The sequence below is a fragment of the Perna viridis genome, chromosome 3 (genome assembly GCF_037379345.1).
Source record: "Perna viridis isolate PV_CMFRI_1.1 ecotype Kerala chromosome 3, ASM3737934v1, whole genome shotgun sequence".
Taxonomy (NCBI): domain Eukaryota; kingdom Metazoa; phylum Mollusca; class Bivalvia; order Mytilida; family Mytilidae; genus Perna; species Perna viridis.
This window is the reverse complement of record NC_142447.1, coordinates 14,861,850-14,882,524: the sequence shown is the minus strand read 5'-3', so window position 1 is coordinate 14,882,524 and position 20,675 is coordinate 14,861,850. Positions and strand designations below refer to the sequence as shown.

The 20,675-nt window shown below is 31.3% G+C and overlaps 2 protein-coding genes across 7 annotated transcripts in view; one reads left to right on the top strand and one right to left on the bottom strand.

Annotated features, from left to right (window-relative positions):
- Positions 1-5,263, top strand: part of LOC148621142 (unconventional myosin-Ie-like) — a 57,169-nt gene extending 51,906 nt beyond the window's left edge. For 2 of the 6 annotated variants that reach the window (XM_088575216.1, XM_088575215.1), the window contains 4 exons: positions 37-75; positions 1,671-1,694; positions 3,840-4,018; positions 4,753-4,978. In XM_088575216.1, the coding sequence (XP_088431342.1) occupies positions 37-75; positions 1,671-1,694; positions 3,840-4,018; positions 4,753-4,829 (319 nt within the window). In that variant the 3' untranslated portion in view covers positions 4,830-4,978. Of the gene's footprint in view, positions 1-36; positions 76-1,670; positions 1,695-3,839; positions 4,019-4,752 lie in introns of all 6 variants that reach the window. The other 4 variants (XM_088575219.1, XM_088575220.1, XM_088575217.1 and 1 more) reach the window with 3 other exon arrangements.
- Positions 5,264-12,737: 7,474 nt separating this feature from the next.
- LOC148621141 (metaxin-1-like) lies at positions 12,738-20,490 on the bottom strand. The gene is made up of 8 exons (XM_088575221.1): positions 20,394-20,490; positions 19,065-19,140; positions 18,295-18,377; positions 17,245-17,337; positions 16,159-16,338; positions 14,837-14,913; positions 13,871-14,028; positions 12,738-13,103 (listed from the first exon to the last, which is right to left on the bottom strand). The coding sequence occupies exons 1-8, from the start codon at positions 20,475-20,477 to the stop codon at positions 12,847-12,849; spliced, it is 1,008 nt and encodes a 335-aa protein (XP_088431347.1). The 5' UTR covers positions 20,478-20,490; the 3' UTR covers positions 12,738-12,846.
- Positions 20,491-20,675: the final 185 nt, after the last annotated feature.

The window sequence follows — 20,675 nt, the reverse complement described above, 5'->3', positions numbered from 1 at the left end:
AGTATATGTAATTAGAGCATATGTTTTTTGTATTAGTAAAAGCTTGCAGAAAATAGAGGAGGAACGCATGCAGAAGTAAGTCCATGATTGTTGTATTAACATGTGTAGTATAGTGTTTTACTCAATTAAGTATCAGTCTTCGTAACATATCAGGCAGTGGTTGAAACATAGTATGAAAAAAACTGCCATTATGAAAGTTTAATTTGACTATTTGTACAGTCAAATAAGACCAAAAAATACGACAAAATTTTCCATATCATTTTGGTAAATTAAGTTATAATTTCATTGAAATGCACTGAAAAGGAACTTTTCAAGGGCAGATAAATCTGTCAAACTCCTCATTTTTTTGGATATTGTCAGTACAATTTCTGAGCAAATCCAGTGATGCAAAGATCAAATAATGGTCTTTCCAAAGAAAGCATCATTGAGTGAAATTATTTTGTCAGATCAGTGGAGTTTTGACATGCATGTTTCTGATTTTTCCAATTTTGCCTGATTCTTACAAAAACTTACACTGAACCAATTCTATACAGAGTTTGACCAAGAAGTGATTTTTGAAATTGTTTATTTATTTATTTTCATTTTTATTACATATATCTGTTTCATATTCATTTTTTAGCATTGTAATAAATGAATCTCATGAATACTATATAAAAAGCTCAAGCCTCTTGACACTTGATTCTTATTACTGAAAAATTTTAATGAAGATTTCAATAATGATGAAAGTTCAAGATCCATGATTTTGTCTCATATATTATAAAGGTTTTAGATCTGATGCTTATGAAAGAGAACTCTGTTAGTGAATTTGTAAAACTAGTCTTGAATTGTTCTGAGTTAGCTTTAGAGCCATGAATTTAATGCATTTTGGCTGATTTTCTAACACAATATAAAGCAACTTAATTCAAACAGAATTGGATGTGAAAAAGAATTACTTATGATACATTTTGTATTTTAAATTCCTTAGTAATTCCAATTAATGTTCTCTAGATTTTGTGTTGTAACAATTAACGATGAAGTTTTTCTGACTTTTAACTATTCCTTAACATATTCTCAAGTCTTATGTCTATGAGATAACTTTATATTGTATTATACCTCCACTCTACAAGTGGGTGGTATATTGGAATCACCTTGTCTGTCTGGCTTAATTTTGTCACAATCATCTCAGCTTCCAATGGACAGGTTGTTTTCAAGTTTGTTGCATGGCAATATATGGATGGGGCATACATTGGAAACAATTTTGGGTGTTGTCCAATATCAACTTCTTATTTCTTGAGACTTAGCATTTTTCTTTACATGGAAAGATGAAAGATTTCATCACAATAATCTTTGCCCCAGTGGAAGGATCAATTTTTCAAATTGTGTCTGGCTTTATATAGATAGGACATAGATTGTAAGCGATTTGGGGTGCTGTCCGATATAAAACTTTCTGTATGAATGGGGGGTATACTTAGCAAGACAATCCATGACAACTAAATCAAGGAATATTCATTTAGTTGAAATTTACTTTGACATTTTCTTTTTGCACTTATCTGTACTTTTTCTGATGAGATTACCATTTTTAACTATTTGATTGTGACTATATTTCATCTATTCCTTCAGTACGTTGTCAGACTATCTCAAGATATATCTTGTTGCAGCAACTGTGTTTAATTGCTTGCTAATTTTAACAGAAAAATAGTGGCTGGTGAAAATAGGTATAAAAAGTTCCCTGTAAAAGTTGCTTTGGTAATAGTTGCACTAGTGGTGTATTGCTATGGAGATATTTTTTTATCTGTTTCTTGCTGCTTTGAGTTTTTGCTGTTGACCAACTAGATAGATATGTAGTTTATGCTGTTAGGTGAAAGAGGCTTTAAGTTCAAACCCGTTGTTTTGTTTTTATACACCCGTCAAAGATGGGACGTATTATGGTATATCGTTGTCCGTCTGTTCATCGTCCATACTTCGGACAATAACTCAAAAACGCTTTCACCAATTTTAATGAAACTTTGGTGAATAGTTCATATCTATTGACATAAGTTCCCTTTTGATTTTTAAATATTTCAGATTTTTTGTTTCCGTGTTATGAATTTTTTTTCCTTAAAAAAGGGGGGGGTTTCAAGTTTTCGGACAATAACTCAAAAATACTATCACCAACTTTTATGAAACTGTGTTGAATTGTTCATATCTATTGACGTAAGTTCCCTTTTGATTTTTATAAGTTTCAGATTTTTTGTTTCCGTGTTTTGAATTTTTATTTTTATACTTAAAAAAAAGAGATTTTCAAGTTTTCACACAATTACTCAAAAACACTTTCACTAAGTTTTATGAAACTTTGTGAATTGTTCATATGTATTGAAGTAAGCTCCCTTCGAATTTGTATAATTGTCAAATTTTATGTTTCCATGTTATGAAGTTTTACTCTTTAAAAAAGGCCAGAAACAGCTAAGGAAATTTCATTCGTTGAAAAATCGTTTAAATGTACGGGTGAAAAATCAAGACAACAAACTTAGATAAAATTGAGGTAGCCTTGATAGTGTCAAATTTTTTGTGCATTTTTTATTTACTTTTTTTTTTTTTGGATGGGGGGTAGGGTATTTGCAGTATTTATAGTTGATCTTATAAATTTATTAAAAGCATAAGGACAAGTTAAAAGAGCAATGGGCGTATCATGCACTTAAAGCGCAGCTGTTTATTTTTTATCCCCCCAACTTTTGGGAAGGTATATAATGATCATAGTGTTATAGTATATTGGAATCACCCTCTCTGCTGTCTGTCCTCATTTCAGGTGCTTTTTCAAATGTATTATTTAGAAACAAAACAACTCAAAATACTCAAAAAGCAATAGTTCAATAGATATCCGAGCAACAACCAAATATTTAGCATCGTATTATCAACACACTTAATTTTTCACATATTTCTTAAGAAAAAAATGTGGGACTCTGGGTTATAAACCCTATGTAAATCTCAGGACCTGCCACTAAAAGAAGACCCCTAATGGTCAAGTTCACAATTTCTTAGAATAATTATTTGTATGGTGTTGCGTTTGATCTTGTGACCTAAGAAAATATATACTTTTTGTTTGTGGTATAATTATACCCCCATAAACAAAGTTTGTCCTCATTTCTTGTCAGCACAGTTACTCCTAAACTGCTCAAGGGATTTTGATGATATTTAATAGGAAGGTTGGGCATCATATGTAGATGTGCATGAATGAATATAACTTGTCAGAGAATTCCAAAGGGAGGTAATTCTCACAATATTTTTCTAGTTTTTAAAAATTTATGGCACTGCTGGTAATGCCTGATTAAAGGACATTGTGCTACAGCAGATATTTATGCTTTTTTGTCTTCTACATGTATTATTGAGAAGGTCATTGCTTTAATAGTACAGGTCAAGGATGATAAAACCTTCATAAGCATAAAACCGTTGACATTGTTTTGGTATTAATGGGTTGATTATTTAAAAAAGAAAGAAACCGGTACTCATAGCTTACCAGTATATTCATTTTTAAGGTATGGCTTTAAATATGACTTGGTGCTTCTACTCCTTTTTAATCCAGTTAACTTTGATTATGACTTTAATTGAATTGTTATTTTATTTTGGAATTGTCAAGTGTACAATGAATTAGATTTTCTCCGAATAAGTTAAGTGGACCAGTCATTTTATTGCAGGCCTGACTTTTATTTGATCAGTCTTACTGTTCATATCTTCTTGTTTCACATAATTTATTCATTTTGATCTTAATCTATCATAACAGGATCATACATATATTTGTATTACTGAACAGATACAGACCTGTTTCAGATATATTTGAACTTCAAGCACATAAATTAAGTGTTTTCTGGGTCTCCTTTTTGCAGTGTTCAAAGAAACAGGACTAGTACAGCAAAGCCACCTCCGGGAGCTGGTCGGCCAAAACCTCCACCAGCACCAAAACCCAAATCACTGCCTCAGTGCCGATGTTTATATGCTTACGATGCTCAGGACACTGATGAACTTAGTTTTAATGAAGGCGATGTTATTGAGATAGTTAAGGAAGGTAAGGGAATGAATAACGGTATTGTACATAACTTATGTACATTTATATGTGTATCTGTAATTTTGTTTTTTAAACTAGGTTGTGATTATTTTTGCAAAATCATCCAAAAGTGATTTCAGCAATTATTAATCTATTCTCTTTAAGGACTTCAGCAGTCATTTTGAACCTAAGAGGGCTTTCAATACATTAACTGTATTCTATGGCCGTATACTTCATCTTTAAAATTACATGGAGGGGTTTTTTTTTTTTCTTTATTATCCTGATAATCCAATAAATACAAAGATCAAAGTTGGTTAAAAAAATAGTTGAGATATCCAGTGTTTTTGGAAATAAATGTTTAACAACTTGTGTTCATGATTGCTCTCAAGACTACATTTCTGAACGCTCTGAAGGATGGCGGGGGAGTACACTGTTTTACCCTTGTCCGTTTCCATCCATAACAATGCTTTCCTTCCACTTTTCTCAGCAACTACTCATCATAATGGCATATTCTTCCTGTTGGTATACCATATGGTGGAATCCATTTCCTTGAAAATTTGACAACAACTTTTTGTTTACGGGTGACTTTGTTTATTTTCTTTATATCATGATTTAAATCGAATGCTCAGAAATTTCTTGTGATCAAATATACTATTTTAAACCAATATTTAAATCATGAAGTTAAGAATTAATCAAGATCTGTTATCCCCCTTGAAAACTGTAATCTCTCAAAAACTTGTGTTTTGTTTTTACAGATCCAGCAGGATGGTGGACGGGTAAACGACATGGAAAACAAGGACTGTTCCCAGCTAACTACGTGGAGAAAATATGATGAAGAATTTAGGGATGAACTTTTAATATCCATAATGTCCGTTATTTCTTTTACCCTTTAGGCCATGGTCTTTCTTGTTGAGCATTTCTTGTTATCTGATGTTGATTTCGATATGGTTTGAATATTGCTGTGTTGATATATTTAATGAGATATATAGAAGTTTTGTCTCAATTCAGATTTTATCCTAGTTTCATTTATATTTATATTGATATCAGAAAATTCATAGTTATTTAGATAGGTCAGCTGTAGAAGTTCATAAAATCAAAAGTTGATTCATAAGGGGACAAACTAAAAATTTTTAAAAATCAAGTGTTCCACGTTTAAGTAACTTTGAAATATTTGATGATATGAAAAGTAATGTGTATTTAAGCTTGTATTGGTGCAGTTTGAAGTTATTTTAAAGTTTTTTGCAGAATTTTTGTCAAAAAAAAAAAGATTATCATGACTGCTAGCATATGTTTACTTATAAAAGATTCCAGCAAGAGTTTATCATTCCATTTTTTTTTATCATTTTTTTCTTTAAAATGTTTGTGGGGAAAAATAATAATGGTGACTTTCAAGTTTATGAGAATATGTGTAACTGTCAAGTTTAAGAGACATGTGCATGCAGCTGTCAATATTTGTGTAAATGTCATGTTTGATGAGATACTTGAGACCTACAAGTTTGATGAGACACTTGTGACCTACAAGTTTGATGAGGCACATTTAATCGTCTTTGTCAATGTGTGGTTAGGCACCTGTGTAGATGTCAAGTCACTGAGATACTTAAACTCAGTTTAGTTTGATGAGGTGGTCACTAGTATCTGTCAAGTCTATCCAGACACATGTGACTGTCAAGTTTACTTATACATGTATGAAACTGACATGTTTAAAATAGTTTTGATGTAGCACAGGTGTGATAAGAATAGAAATGCATGGTAGGGAATTACCATAGGCTATAGATGATATGATATCATGCATTGTATATGGAAATGCTTTGCTGTTTTGGAGGTTGCTAAGAAATGGCTTCCAATCATGGCAAAACTATTTTAGTTATATTTTAATGGACTTGTTACCTTTTGTCCAAGTAAAGAAGTATTGACTTTGAGACTTTTTTCTACATAACATTTAAGGAAAATATTTTTTTTAACATAATTTATGAGGTAAAATGTATAGTAAGCATTTTGTATCCTATTTGTTTTAAGGGAAAACCAGTGCCTTTGATATCAATTGTATTTTTCAATTAATTTCAAAGTTTTTATATTTGATAAGCATATATGTCTTTCGATCTTCAGTTTTTGAAGGTCAGTGGTGTTAATATTTTTCCTTCTTGTCATGTAACTATTTATGATCAATTTAACATTCAAGACTTTTTGTGAAATACCACAATTTCTTTTTCTTATTTTATTTATACAATATACATATTATAATGACAGTATTGAATTAAATTATACTAAGGTTAACACAGTGTGTACACTACATTTGGGAAATTATTTAGTTCATGTATTATAAAGTCCATTATTGATATATATATATATATTTATTAGTGATGGATTTTCCTTTCATATTCTGTCAAATTTTTCAAATAGTTCTGTGGTCGATTTCACAAAAAAATCATAAATGTAAAATAAGTTGTTAGTTATGATGTCTTGATATTATTTTTTATAATTATGTCATAATCTTCAGCTGATTTCACATTTGAAAAATTTGTTTTAATCGACTGCATTTGTTAATTTGTTATTTTTTTTATTTTATTTGCTGGTTCAAACGAAGGTCTTTAATTGTTTGAGAAGTTTGTCATATTTTATATATAACGTTTCTAGTCTTTTACTGGGTACATAATAGTAACATTCATAGATATGTATTTTTCATAAACATTACATTATTTATTTTTTCCCTGGACATATACTATAGCCAGTGTGCTGTTTATTTATTTTTTATTCTATTTTCTTGGCCTAGATGATGATGTTTTTTTCTTTTTTCTCTTTTGTTTGGTCAAGATTAATAGGTTAATTAATTGGAAAGAGTGAGTTACCAAATTATGGTCACAAGTGCCGAAGAAAGCCTAGATTTAACGAGTGTACGGAACTTGATCCACACACAAGTTAAATTTTAATGTGTTCTTGGCACCAGTGATCATATTTTGGTTTTTCACAATAACTGATTGATTATCCTATTTATTATATAGGTTCCTCCATTATCAGTTGCTTTTTTTCAAAATAAATTTAAAATTTTGTAAACGGCGGATTGATATTCATGTTATGACGTTTTGACGGGAGAGAGTAAGAAAGTGAAATTACTTAATTTTTTTCACAATGTGAATTATTGGAAAAGTTTTATACTGGGAACATTTGGTAAATCACTGCTATCTATATGATAAGATAGCAGGAATATTTTGAATAAGTTTTGTTATCATCAAGGTTTGCCAGTTAGACACGGTTAAACTGAATACATGAACTCACTAGTCAGTCTTGCTCGATAATTAATCTTAAACTCGAACTTGTCATCCATTTTTGTCAGCTTGGGTCATAAAAGATGTGAAAAACTGTAACTCTGTCATTAATCAAAGAGTCATTTTAGGTATTTACAGGTAATTATTCAGGTCATCACTAATTAGGTAGGTTGAACCCATTTGAATGGTATCTTTGAGTTTGAGGCTACTGAGGTTTTACTGTATGATAAAGTGGGGCTTGTAGCAAGTCTTACTGCAATATTTTTATGAACACTGAAAAGATTTGTTTGAATCTCTAAATTTTAAAGATTTATTATTTTATACTGGAACTTGATATTCTGTTGATAAATATAAGTGCATTTATGCAGCTGACACTTCAAAACTAAGACATGAACTACATGGTAGAAGAAATAATCAATTTGCTATGAACTCTGCGTGCATGGATATTCAAATATGCATACAAAAATTTGCTTCAATCACTAACTTGTTTATGCAGAAATTTTTTCTTTTTTTAAAGATTTCTGTTTTTGGTCAAAATTTTATCAAAACTAATTTTGGGACAGTTTACACTTCATTATCAACAATTAGTTAATGAACAACTGTAAAGTTCTCAAAGTTTGTTATTGCAATCATATTTATGTAACTTAGTCAGAAATTAAGAACAATCCTTATGCATGTAATTTGATTTCTAACAAATCCTGCCTCAAAATATTGATCCTTACTCAAAAAATTATTAACTTAAGGATTATTTGCACTAGAGACTAGTTGACTAATGCATCCACAGTACACTATTGTTTTATATGCAAATACTTATCATGCATAAAAAGAAGCAAACTTTACCAGTGCTCTTACATATGAAATGGTCAAGCCCAGTGTTTAAATTTTATCACATGTCAGTGGTTAACAAGGAAGAAAATTCTAGAATTAGTTTGAATTGACTTGACTGCCCTAAGGAATATGCTGTATACATCAAGTAACCCACCAATTAATATGTATTTACCGGTTAAATGAATGCATTGAAATTTTTATTGTTTAGTAGGAATCTAAAAATATTTCTATGAATAGTGACTTCACACTAACAACAGACCAATAAACTTGATTTGTTGTTCATGTAGAAGTTACATGTTTGTATATTTCTCCACATGTACACGCAGTATTTTTTCTTGCTTCATAATTATAACATGATCTTTGAAATGAAGAGCTTAGTCATGAGAAGTTTCATCGTGTTAATTATACTGTAATTAGGCCTTTCATTTAGAGGCGGTATCAGGTACTTTAACTCCTCAATTTCCTGTAGTTTTATAAAGAAAATGATGAAAAGTACCCCCTGGCAAAAGAAAAGGTACTTGAATTGCCAAAAATTAATGAAACGGCTGTGTACTATGTGACACTCCATTCTAATTTCTATTTAGATGACCTTTTCAGGTTCCTCTTGTTTAGTGCTTTCAGAATCATAAAAGCTGAAATCTGATTGGCTGATTAGTGAGGTTATCTGACCAGAAAGTAGAATGGAATGTTGTAATGACATGCAGTATAAATAGATCTGATTTATATTAGATTATAGTATGTGATTATAAAAGATAAGTAGTTTATAAAACATGCAGGCATGCATTGATTGTGTAGTCCCAAAAAAATCCGGTGAACTTACATAATTGTGACTGAATTTAATTCTTGCATAGTTTCGATGTTGATCGAACTCCTGACACACCTAGGAATACAGTGGAGTCAGTCTTATCTTTTGTCCTTTCACAGAGTATTCCAGAATCCTGTACAATCAGACACATTTTGTCAAGCAAAAACACTTGCTTTCATTGATTTTATACCCCATTTCATGTAGTGGCAAAGTGTTCAATGACACACTCCAATTCATAAAGTGGTGTAAGTATGTCTGAGCTCATGTGATACTATTTTGAAATATGAAAATGCCAGTCTAAAATTAATAATGTATATTTTGTATGCAAACTTTTCCATCCATCCTTTTTGGCATCTAGGTTATAAATGAAGAAACTGTTTAACAATTGTTTTTTATGTACCTAGATTTATTTCCCCACAATATAGGATGAATTATTCTGTTTCATTAGATGCCCTTTTTTCTACCTGTTTTATCAGACCTAATGTGTGCCAGTTAGGACAGCTTCTAGTACATTTGGCTGTGCATGCATTTATACCAAGTAGACGCTAGTGTTGGAAAATAGTAAGTGCTGCAAAAAAAAAAAAAAAAAGATTTTGGTAAATATTGTCATTTTGTAGAACCAAAATGATTTAAAACTGATAGAAAAAAAATATTAAAGGCTTTTAAAGGTGCTTTGGGGAAGTAAGGAAAGTTACTAGGCTATTTTCTGACCTAAGTACCTGTATTCCTGAATCTGTATGTTTCAGTTACAATTGCATCCAAACTACCTGTGATATTTGTATTTGGATGGCCACCATGCTTCCTTTTCCTTTCCCATTAGAACCCCCCTTAGAAGACATTAGAAGACAGAAAGTAAGTTTTTGGGAGCAACCATTAAATTTTAATAGGGGTGCGGGTATCAAATGTGAAATAAATGAACATAACTATAAATTATGTTTAAAAAAAAAGCCACTCAAGTAAAAGGCAGGATGCAACTGATATGAAAGTTAAAAACAATTTGATTCCAACAGCCTTTATAAAAAATCTAAATAGTTGCGCCTTACAAAAAAGACCAAGACTTCTTATGTTACCATGACTGTTATATTGTTACGTATATCATTGTTGATTTTTATTAATCAGGTTTCTGATTAATTTTGTGTAATGATCAATCAGGTTTCTGATAAAGAATCTTCATATTTTGACTTTTATGACAGCTTATTAACTACATTTTATATACATTTTATTACATAGATATTCACTCAATAAAAATAAGCATCAGTTTGTCAATATGTTCTGTTGCCTTCATTCCATAAGTTGTCTGATAACTAATAGGATAATTAATTGGAAAGATTGAATAACCAAAATTTTATCATGAGTGCCAAAGAATGCCTAGATTTATCGAGTGTGCGGAACTTGTTTCGCACACGAGTCAAATTTGCAAGCGTTCTTGGCATGAGTGATCATATTTTGGTTATTCATGATAAGTGATTCTCTCTTTTCACATTCTGGGGCAAAAGGACATAATTTAGCCATTAAGCAAGAGTAATCTCCCTTGTGAGTAGCTATTTTAACGCAGGGTCAATGGAGGAATTTCATTAAATTGTGTTTTCTTCAAAACATGTTTCTAAATCGGGGGAGAAAAAAATATGACATGAAAGATACTTACCAAATTCAGCTAAAATCAACCTCTGGTGTAAAAATTTGGTCAGGAATTAATTTAGAAAAAAATACAAACTTGATTTTCACTATTGTGGCTATGTGGAGATATCTAACCAAATGGTGGACAAAGGGAGATAACTCTGTTGTTTGCATATCCTATTTATTATATAGATTTTCTTCATAATTTATCAATATTTTCAACGCGAGTATTACATTATGTGATTGGTGGATTGATATCAAAGTTGTGACATTTTGGCGGGGAGAAAGTCCGAGAGTAAAATTACCAAATTTATTTCACAGTGTAAATTATCGAAATTTATCACACTGGGAACACTCGATAAAACACTGCTATCTATATAATAAATGATCATCTTCATTTTATAATTTGCAAAATTTATGATGAATAGTCTTTCATACCTGCCACGAGTCACTTTTTGTGGGTGATTCCCCCAGTGACAGCTCCAAAACTGAAATTTTGACCAAACTTCAAAACCAAACATTTAAATAAGTATTGCACTAAATTTGTTTTGTCATGAAAAGTTGGAAAACAAAACTGATGAATTTGAAGGCCCACTTAATGGTTTTCTTGGTTGCTAAGGACTATTTCACAAAATCCCCCAAAAGCTAACACAGACATCAAAGAACACCACAATTGTGAAAAGACTCACACACTGATACCCTTGCTCCTACTCAGCCACTAAAGATTGCCAACCTTTCAAACATCTAGTTATAATCATCTACCTTCATACACTACTACATTTCACAGAGTAAAAAAAAATCAAAGCACCAATGGCACTGAACCTCAGAAGTCATGAGATATTTGTAAGTATTTTAAAAACTTCTAAAGACGTTAATCATAATCTGCTAATGGCAATTTGTTCTTCCTATATTTCCAAAAAGATGAATTATTCACAACAGGATCAGCACTTTCGCTTGTTCACTACTACTAAAACCACACATCCACACAATTCCTAATGATTCAAAATTTCATCTAAATTTCACTTCCATTTTTTTTTTGGTTTCATGTTTTTTTTTTTTTAGTTTTTATTTTGTTTCTCAGTGTGTGATCTTGACAACCCATCTTCTGGTTAAACGTAGTCAAGGACATGTAATACATGTATGGATATCAAAGGCATTTATAAAGCAAAGTTAAAACTTCTATACATATTTGAATTTCTCTTTGACAATTAATTATGGTTGATTGATTGATTGTTGAGGTGTAACGCCTGAGCAGCAATATTTCAGCTGTATTCACATGATGAACATGAAATGGGATGATAAAATGAACATGAAATGATGTTGATGAAATGAAACAAGAAGTGAAGCATGCAGTGACTGAATAGAACAATTGATAGTTCTAATTTTAATTAGACTGGGGAGTAGGGTAGGTGGAATGCTGAATTTCTATAGCCCTCTGCTTTGCTTCACCACATTTGGTACAATATGAAACATTCAGACATTGTGTGTCTGGGGTAATTTATTATTTTTTTTTTTGTGGTGGCAAATATAATTAAAATCAAAATGTTTTTGCATTCAAAAACATATGTCTCCCCAGTTCCAAAGTTCAAAGGTGTACAACTGCCACAACATTCAGTGGATCATAAATTCCTGATAATATGCACTACGTACTGAATTCCATGAAATCTGATGCAGTAATTTCTGAGGTCTTACACTTAAAAAAAAGTGATGTACAGACAGACACAGCAAAAAAAAACAACTAGGTTCACACTACGTTGTACTAAGAATACCCCCACTCAACCTGGGAAAAGGAGACATTGAGGCGATCGGTAAACGACGTAGATGAGCCATGAACCTGACAAGGGGAGACACTGTACAAGTCATCATGAGACAGTAATACATCAAATATATTCATGCATGCCCTCCAGAAGATGCTAAGAAATTTGTTGCAAAAATTTCCATGACGCAACACCTAAAAAACTATAAAGTTATACAGTAAACAGGAAGTAGTTGAGGGAGGAATCTTGAAAGGGGAGACATGGTACAATTCACCATGGCAAAGCATAGCTATAAATATATATGTATTCAATCCAATAGAAGCCAAGAAATCTATTTCATAAAAGTGTAACAGATGGATTGATGGGCAGACATGGTGATTGCAGTAAAGCTCCTACTCTAACGAGTAGGGTATAGTACATCTCCCCACAGAAGTTGGGGAAACATCACTTATTATGAAAATACACAAAAATTGTGTATAAAATTTATTGTAATGATTATACTGGAATGACAATATCAACAATATTCTAACATTCTACCAGTATATGTGCTATAAAATCCTATTGCTTATTAGTTTCCTATTAACTGTCCTCCCTAAAGTCTCCTTCATCTTCATCATCATCATCCTCAAATTGCCCAGAATGAGATGAATAAGCATTGTCTGTATCATCCGTAATCAAAATTTGCACAAGTCCACTAACAAATGCATATCCAACCATAGAAGTGATAGCAAATATTGCAGCAAGAATCATATTTCTTTTCTTGTTCGGAAACTCAAGAGCATCTATTTGTTTCTTTTCTCTTTCTTGACACTCACTCTTTCTTTTTTCTTCCATGTCTGAAAAAAATATCAAATTTAAAATAAACATGACTTTTGGTTAAACATACATAAATCTAGTTTCAATTAAGCTTTAAACTAGAGTGATTAAACAATCCTATAAAAAGGTTACACTGCTTCACTCGAAAACACTTAAAAATTGGGTCATAACAAATGCCCCTCTCCCGACTGGAGTAATGTATTATCCCATCAATGTTTTTCTTTTCTTTCTTTTTTAATGAAAACCATTGAAAGAGGGGCATTTCTTTTTACTTTCGTCCTCACTCAAAAGTGACGGGGTGACTTTTACTTTGTTCACAGCCAAAAACTATCATAAGGAGGGTTCTTTTTTTGGGGGGGTTTTATCATAATTTTATGGGAATAAAAATGGGAAATATGATGTGCCACCCATTGCCTGATTCTTACACAGAATGGTACTTAAGTTTTGTTAATACAGTTAAAGGCTTTACCTATGAGGGACAGAGCTATTTGTACTCACACAACATTTGACTTGGTTGATATGTTATTATATTGGCCAGACTTTCTATAGCACACAATGTGCATCTGTTAAAGTTCGCCATCAATGTCAATACGTAACTTCCACTAGACTGATTCTGAGCCATTCATGTGTCAAGGCAGGGAGGGGGCACCTGAACGTAAACCATCTCTAATATATGTTGATTGGTTTAGGAAGAGATGTGCTCAACATATCTTAGAGATAGTTTACCTTTAGATGCCCCTCTTTTTCTATCATTACCAGAGTTAAGTCCCTTTATAGGACATTTTACCTTCAGGTGACATTGGCAGGTATTTATTTAGTATACGATTCACCAGCCTGCTGAGATTCTCACAACCTTTCACATGACTGGATAACTGACTGTTGTTCAATGGGACCTTCAACAGAGGAGCTACAAACCCAAACACAATGGCATCCAGTGATGTAGGTCTGAAAGGAAAATATAAATTTGTTTGTTAAGAGAAATATGCATTTTTTCCCAGTACCTTGAAAGTTTATTTCTTACAGCTACATGTACTATACAATGTCTAGACTAACAGATGACCAGACAGACTATTACTTGTTACTTTCAAATCATGCACATAAAATTGCCTTGAATTTTAAACCAGATTTCAAGTAACAGTCCAAATTGAAATAGTTTTCTGTTTAAGATTTAATTTTTTTTCAAAAGAGATTATATAAATATTTCCTTCCACATTGTATGTACAAACCTCTTTTTGTGTTTTTGAAATGATTTAAAAAGATCTAGAAACTCATTTTAGTTGTAAGCAAATGTTTAAGCAAGCAAACATATCTTGTTAAACTGGTTACTGTAAACATATTAATTTTCTCAGGTCCTAATTTTCGTGGACTGCGTCAAGTAAATATATTTGCAGATAAAAAAAAAATTATAAGCCTTACATAGTGTTTAAAATCAATTTTGCTGATACTTTTTTTCATGCTTTTATGTTTAACATGAAAATAGCAAAAATTAATACTTTTACATTAACATAAGTTCTTTTCTTCGTGGTTACCAATTTTCATAATGTAGTCAATAGATTCTTGAATATATGGATCTGAAAACTCTATCATAAAAGTGAATAAGAAATTTCCTTTTCCTTGAGAACCAAATTTTGTGGTTTACCAAACCCAAGAAAAACAGGAGAATTAATACCCCACAAAAACAATAATACTGTCAAAGTACTGTAAAACATTGTACTCATATATGGAATTAAAACTTGCTTATAAATTAACTTACTGATTACCAAAGAAGTAATCATTATCACCAAGTCTATATGACAGATGGTTCAAGCATTCCTTGGCTTCTTTATAGATCTACAAATAAAGTACATCAATCAGGCACAATACATGAGGAACAACATGATAGAGAGGATAAACAAGATTGGGAGTCAATTTATAGAAGAGAACTGCGACAGTAGTCTGATTTGGAAACATAGAAATCATAAATTCGTTGAACAATACCATCCCTGATCAAGACCAAGATTATGTTAGGAAAAACAATTTATATTACACATCTTTAGACAAGTAAAGAAAAACAAATACACTTGTAACTACCTTGAAATATCATTTTTGATTATAATGATTCAATTGTCTCAATGACAAGCAAGTTAAAACCTTGTATAAGAAGTGTTTTTCAGGTAATACAAAAAGGTAAACCTAAGAAGTGGTTCGAGCAAATTTTGAAATGTTATCTTATACTGTTTTTATATGCTTACATGAATTCAAAAAAAGTTCCCATAGTACATAAATCATTAGAAAATATAGTTGGGCAAAAATTGTTAATATGAAAATATTATGTTATTAAAAAAAACTTTGTCATATCAAGGGGTCAACATATGTATGTTATTCATAATGAAAACTCTATGTGCAGTTATTTCTTAAACAGTTTCTATTTGTTCTGCCAGAAACCTAAGAAAAATGACACACTATCAAAAATAATTCAGTCATCAGTCAACTGTCACAAATCAAGTGATACATGTAGGACACAAATCTGCAATTATTTATACTGAAAATGCAGTTTTGCTAAATATAAACTTTGTTCTGTTGTGGTTGTAATATCTTCTAAAATCCTGATACAGTAAATTCTATAAAAATTGAAACTCTATTCCACTGACAGATTAAGAAATGTGATCATTAAATAAAGTATGTTAAAAAATCATTAAGTGTAAGTGTTTGTAAGAATCAGGCAATATGGGAAAAATCAGAAACATAAATGTCAAAACCCCACCAATCTGACACTAAAATATCACTCAAGAATGCTTTTTAAAAGACCATTATTTGATCTCTGCATCACTGCATTTGCTCAGAAATTTTGCAATAGAATGTTAAAAAATGATGTTTTTGACAGAGTTATCTGCCCTTGAAATGTTCATTTTTTTTTCAGTGCATTTCAATGAAATTATAACTCAAAGCACCAACATGACATGGAAAATATTGTCTTTTTTTCTTGATTCTGATGGTGCAAATAGTAAGATTACACTATCAAAATGATGGGTTTTTTCATACCATATTTCACCTATTGCCTGATTCTTACAGAGACTGACACTTAACTCTACCTACCAAAGTATCTATGTCATTTTTGTTTTTTATATCACTGATTCTGGGTGTATATACATGTTGTTTGGCTGCTCTCATTAATCTACCAGGAACAAAATAATTCAAAGGAAATGGTGAGGCCTTGGCATAAAATGGTCTGGTTATGTCTACATAGGTATCTTCATTTATCCACCATTGGTGTACCTAAAACAGAAATAGAACATGTGTATTTGGATATCTGTGGCAGAAATTAAACTAATGCACATCAGCTGCAGTGCTATAGAATATTTAGTACACACATGGTATGAAATGTCTGTTACTGATCCTCCAACTTAATAGATTAGTACATGCAAGAGGGTTTTAAGGAAGATCATACCCAATATTTCCAAGTAGATAAATTTTCTTACTTTTTCTCAAAGATGACCCTGAATGAACATACTGAAGAATTTAAATATAAAACACATAGGTCACAAATCTTGACTTTGAGATAATACAGCCTAATTAAAGCCAATATTTTATATGGCTTCTGTAGGGAACTATCAATATATTTCGTTAATTTGAAAAAAAAACAAAAAAAAAAACTGGTAAGATAAAATCTCTTATAACTTTATATAAAGAACACTTAACTGACATTCTTTCATATTTCAAATATGACAAAAATATGGCGAAAATTGGAGGTCGCCAAACTTTTTTTGTAATATTGAAAAAAACTAAAATTCCCTACACATTTCAATAGAATGTTTTCTTGTCAATTATCTCTCCTTAAAAGAGGCTTTACAAAAAAATAATGTTTTTAATTTTACCATTCTATTTTTTATGTTAAAAAAAAATCATTTGACATAATTCAAATATATTATTTTTGCATGACTTCAAATACTATTAGTTTAAAGAAAATATATATGTCTGTATGATTTTGCAAGATGACAGAAATGAATGCTCTGTGTAATAGGTATGATCTACCTTTAATAAGAGTAACTGCATGCTGAAAAAAGTTAACATCTATGATAGGTTTAAAAAAAATCTTCAAAAGAACAATTCTTAACCTCTCTGGCTTCTTCCTAAGACCACTGATGATTAAGAGATAACAACTACATCATTTAATAGACTTACATATGCAGGTAAAAGTTTTTCTTCAATGAGGGCTGTAAATGCGGAGATATCAGCTATCTGTTTACTGGATAAATTTTGGTCAACACCAAGATTCTGAAAATAGAGAAGTAATTCATAACTAAAATGTTACTTTTTAAGATAAGTATGTCCATAAATTACCACACTGTTTAACTCTAGGCAATAGTGAAAAAGGGAAGTATAAATTTGTAACAAAATGGCGATATCAAGGTAAAAACCAGAAAGTTGGAAACAATAGTAATTGTCCTGACTTGGTACAGGCATTTCTGATTGAAATGGTGGGTTAAACCAGCTTATATAGCATGATAAATGTATTCAACTTATTAGGAGTGCGTGAAATTAGTGCAAATATTTCCTGATTTTTTTTCAATTGCCAGTTTGAGTTACAGAAATTGCTTACTTCCTAGGAAGTTTTCGAACATTTTTCATTCGCTTTAGTAGGTATTTTTGTATTGTAAATATTAAAAATGCTGTGCTTTTAGTCTTTAGTTAGTGGGCCAATAATTTGTTTTCATTTAATTTTCCTGGATGATGCTTTTATCATGCTGACTTCGGAACACTCTTCAACTTCAATCAGTACAATGTTAGATTGAAACTACCTAATTAATGATGACATAAATATAAATTCTGTAAAAGTTACAGGTATAAGTTTTTGTTGTTATATTAATGAAAACGTTACTGATGAGTTAATTAGAAATATAAGGCTAAGGCCAATATATATAATATTCTTGTTTCTTGCCACCAGCACGAAAAAGATAGGATAGGTATGTAGGGAAATTATTTTATTATTCAAGAACATTTTATGTAGAGTTAATGGGGACAATTAGACTTTAATGGTGCTTGAGGCAAAATGGCTATCAAATGTTTAGGGTAGGCACCAAAAAAAATAGTGTATGTAGGGTAGCAATAAACAGACATATTATTTTTTAGCCTAAGACTGATTTAAATAAATGAATAGTTCAACGGCAATGCTGCAAAATGCATTATCAGAAAAAAACAGATTACACAATTTACAAAACAGTTCCAACTTACCTGATTTTTGAGATATGTAAAAATGTTCCCTAACTGTGATTCAACTTTAGAGCCATGTAATAAAACTGGTAATTCATACGTAGCTGAAAAAGAGGAAAATATGACAACACAACATCTAATCAACAAGCAGTTATACGGCTATTATCCTCTGAAAGCAAATTTGTTATCAAATTATTATTGCAATATATTTTTGGAAAACCAAAAAGTCTTGCTTACCTACCGACTATAGCCTTTTAGAGCATGCTAGCGGAAACACAGATAATTTTTTCTTTGCCTATAATTAAAAACAAGTAACATCCAGTGCTCCTGGTAATAAGCTCAGAAAATAAGTAATATCATACCTACATGCATCAATCAATGCTAAACATTTATGGACCCAAAAAAATCTATTTAATTATACTTCAGTACCAATCCATCCTATAAAATTCAGACACCAACAATGTTCGAATTAACTGAAGGACTTTCAATGTGCAGAAAAAACAAACAAGTTAACGACTGACGCTTTTTTACATAATAATAGTCCTTTCTGTATTTTGGAGAAAACCACACAATCATCCTCCTCTTATATCAACAAAGTCAAGAATGATTACTCTTTCAAAGTCTCAATTTCATGAACAATCTGTAATTCCAACTACAGAATGACTAACTGAGCTTGGTGATGTGGTTTTGAATGAGAAATTAAAAAAGAATTTTGCTCATTTTGACATGCATGAATCACCTCCTGTCTGATATTTTAAAGCACAAGGAACTGCCATTTTGTAGATACTTACAAAGGGAAGATCTGAAGACATTAACTTGATGACTCTTTACAACCTTAGTTGGTAATCCAGAAAACTTACAATAAGCCTGAAAAATAAATATTACATTGGATATATAACAATTTTACTATGTGCATGATATTCATACACAAAAAAAACAACTAATGCTCAGTGATTTTGATTAATGGAGGTCATGTGCCACTTATCACATTCCAGATAAAATTGTTCTACATGTGTATCTATATCCACAAAAAAAAATTACTAGTATACATGTTTTAAGAGGGTCAATTAAAGTTCTGATTGTATCCTAACCTCCAGCATCTACAATTGTACACTATCATCAAGAAGCTCCTCTTGCAAATCTCATCAATAATGCTGTAAATAGCTCTAAATTTTAACTATTTTAAAAAGTTTTAGATTGGTTTTGATGCAGCTTCTGCAAACAGTAGATACATCAAATTTTGTTCTTCATATTATCCAGCATCTTATGTTGATAAAATATTGTTTGCATCATAAAATAATGAATTTACAGTCATTTTAGTGTTATCCATGTAGATGTTTCTCAGATATATTTTGTTCATTGTTTAGTGTTTTTTTTTTTAATATTGGAGTGTATTTAACAATTTGACATCTCTCTGCTCTAAACTGCATGGACGACATTCACAGATTTATATAAATAATAATACCTGTTATATGCAACCAGTTTGAATAAACTGGGGGTAGGAACACAAATTCATTTGGTTTAATTGGTTATTGCAGTTGTTTAGAGATTATTATTATATTGTCTTCTAACAATGAAGCTCAGATCCTTGTAATGGCCATGCAGCTCGAATAAATATTCCCACTCTTAACTGAAAATTACATTTTCCTATAACTTTCTATCAATTAAAAACCCACCAAACAAGTGAATGTTTCTAAATGGGGGTTAACCTAATTTCTGGACTTGTTCCCTTTCTGTTTATTGAATTTAAATTCAGGCTCCTGTGGCTATGGTAAAAGACAAAGGTTGAGAGGAGTTACATTAATATTGTGGTACTTAGCACTATGTCTATGACCACCACCATGGTCAGACACTTGTTCAAGGGACCCAAATAAACCATTCAATAGGTTGTACTCTACGATTTTCATACTCTCGATGCAGAACCTTTCTGAACCCAGCACAATCAATTAGTAAATACTGTTATTGTCAAGTTCAGCACTCATGCAAGTCATGGGCCATGGCACTTGGAACATGTGGATGTGCATCTATAATGTATGGTAATAACATAGCCTAGGAATAATTCGACTGATTCAAAGAAAAACAAATAACACAAATAAGGACATTTTATACTGTTGTTTTACCCAAACCGCAAGACATTCATGATCTACAGAAGGCAAATCCCAGTTGCCTTTCCAAACTTCAAGGTGAAGCACGTCGTCTGTCATGTTTATCCAGCGCAAGAATATAAAACCGGAAGTTAAACTTTGTGACTATGTTTATTAAATTATATGGTAAAGCTGTATCTCTTTTTATGATAAAGAGATTTGTAATTTACAAAATTTGTTTGAATTTGTTAAATCAAATGCATTCTTCCGAAAATGATTTCTATTCCAGTACCCAATAAACTGTACTATTTGTGTGCG

Bases quoted from the DNA above. Each gene is read 5' to 3' on its own strand.
- LOC148621141 (XM_088575221.1), bottom strand. From the start codon at position 20,477: ATGACAGACGACGTGCTTCACCTTGAAGTTTGGAAAGGCAACTGGGAT. The intron at 16,339-17,244 runs GTAAGTCTATTA...TTTCTGTTTTAG, and splicing joins AAAAACTTTTACCTGCATAT to GTACACCAATGGTGGATAAA. The intron at 14,914-16,158 runs GTAGGTAGAGTT...CTTTATTTGTAG, and splicing joins AAAATGACATAGATACTTTG to ATCTATAAAGAAGCCAAGGA.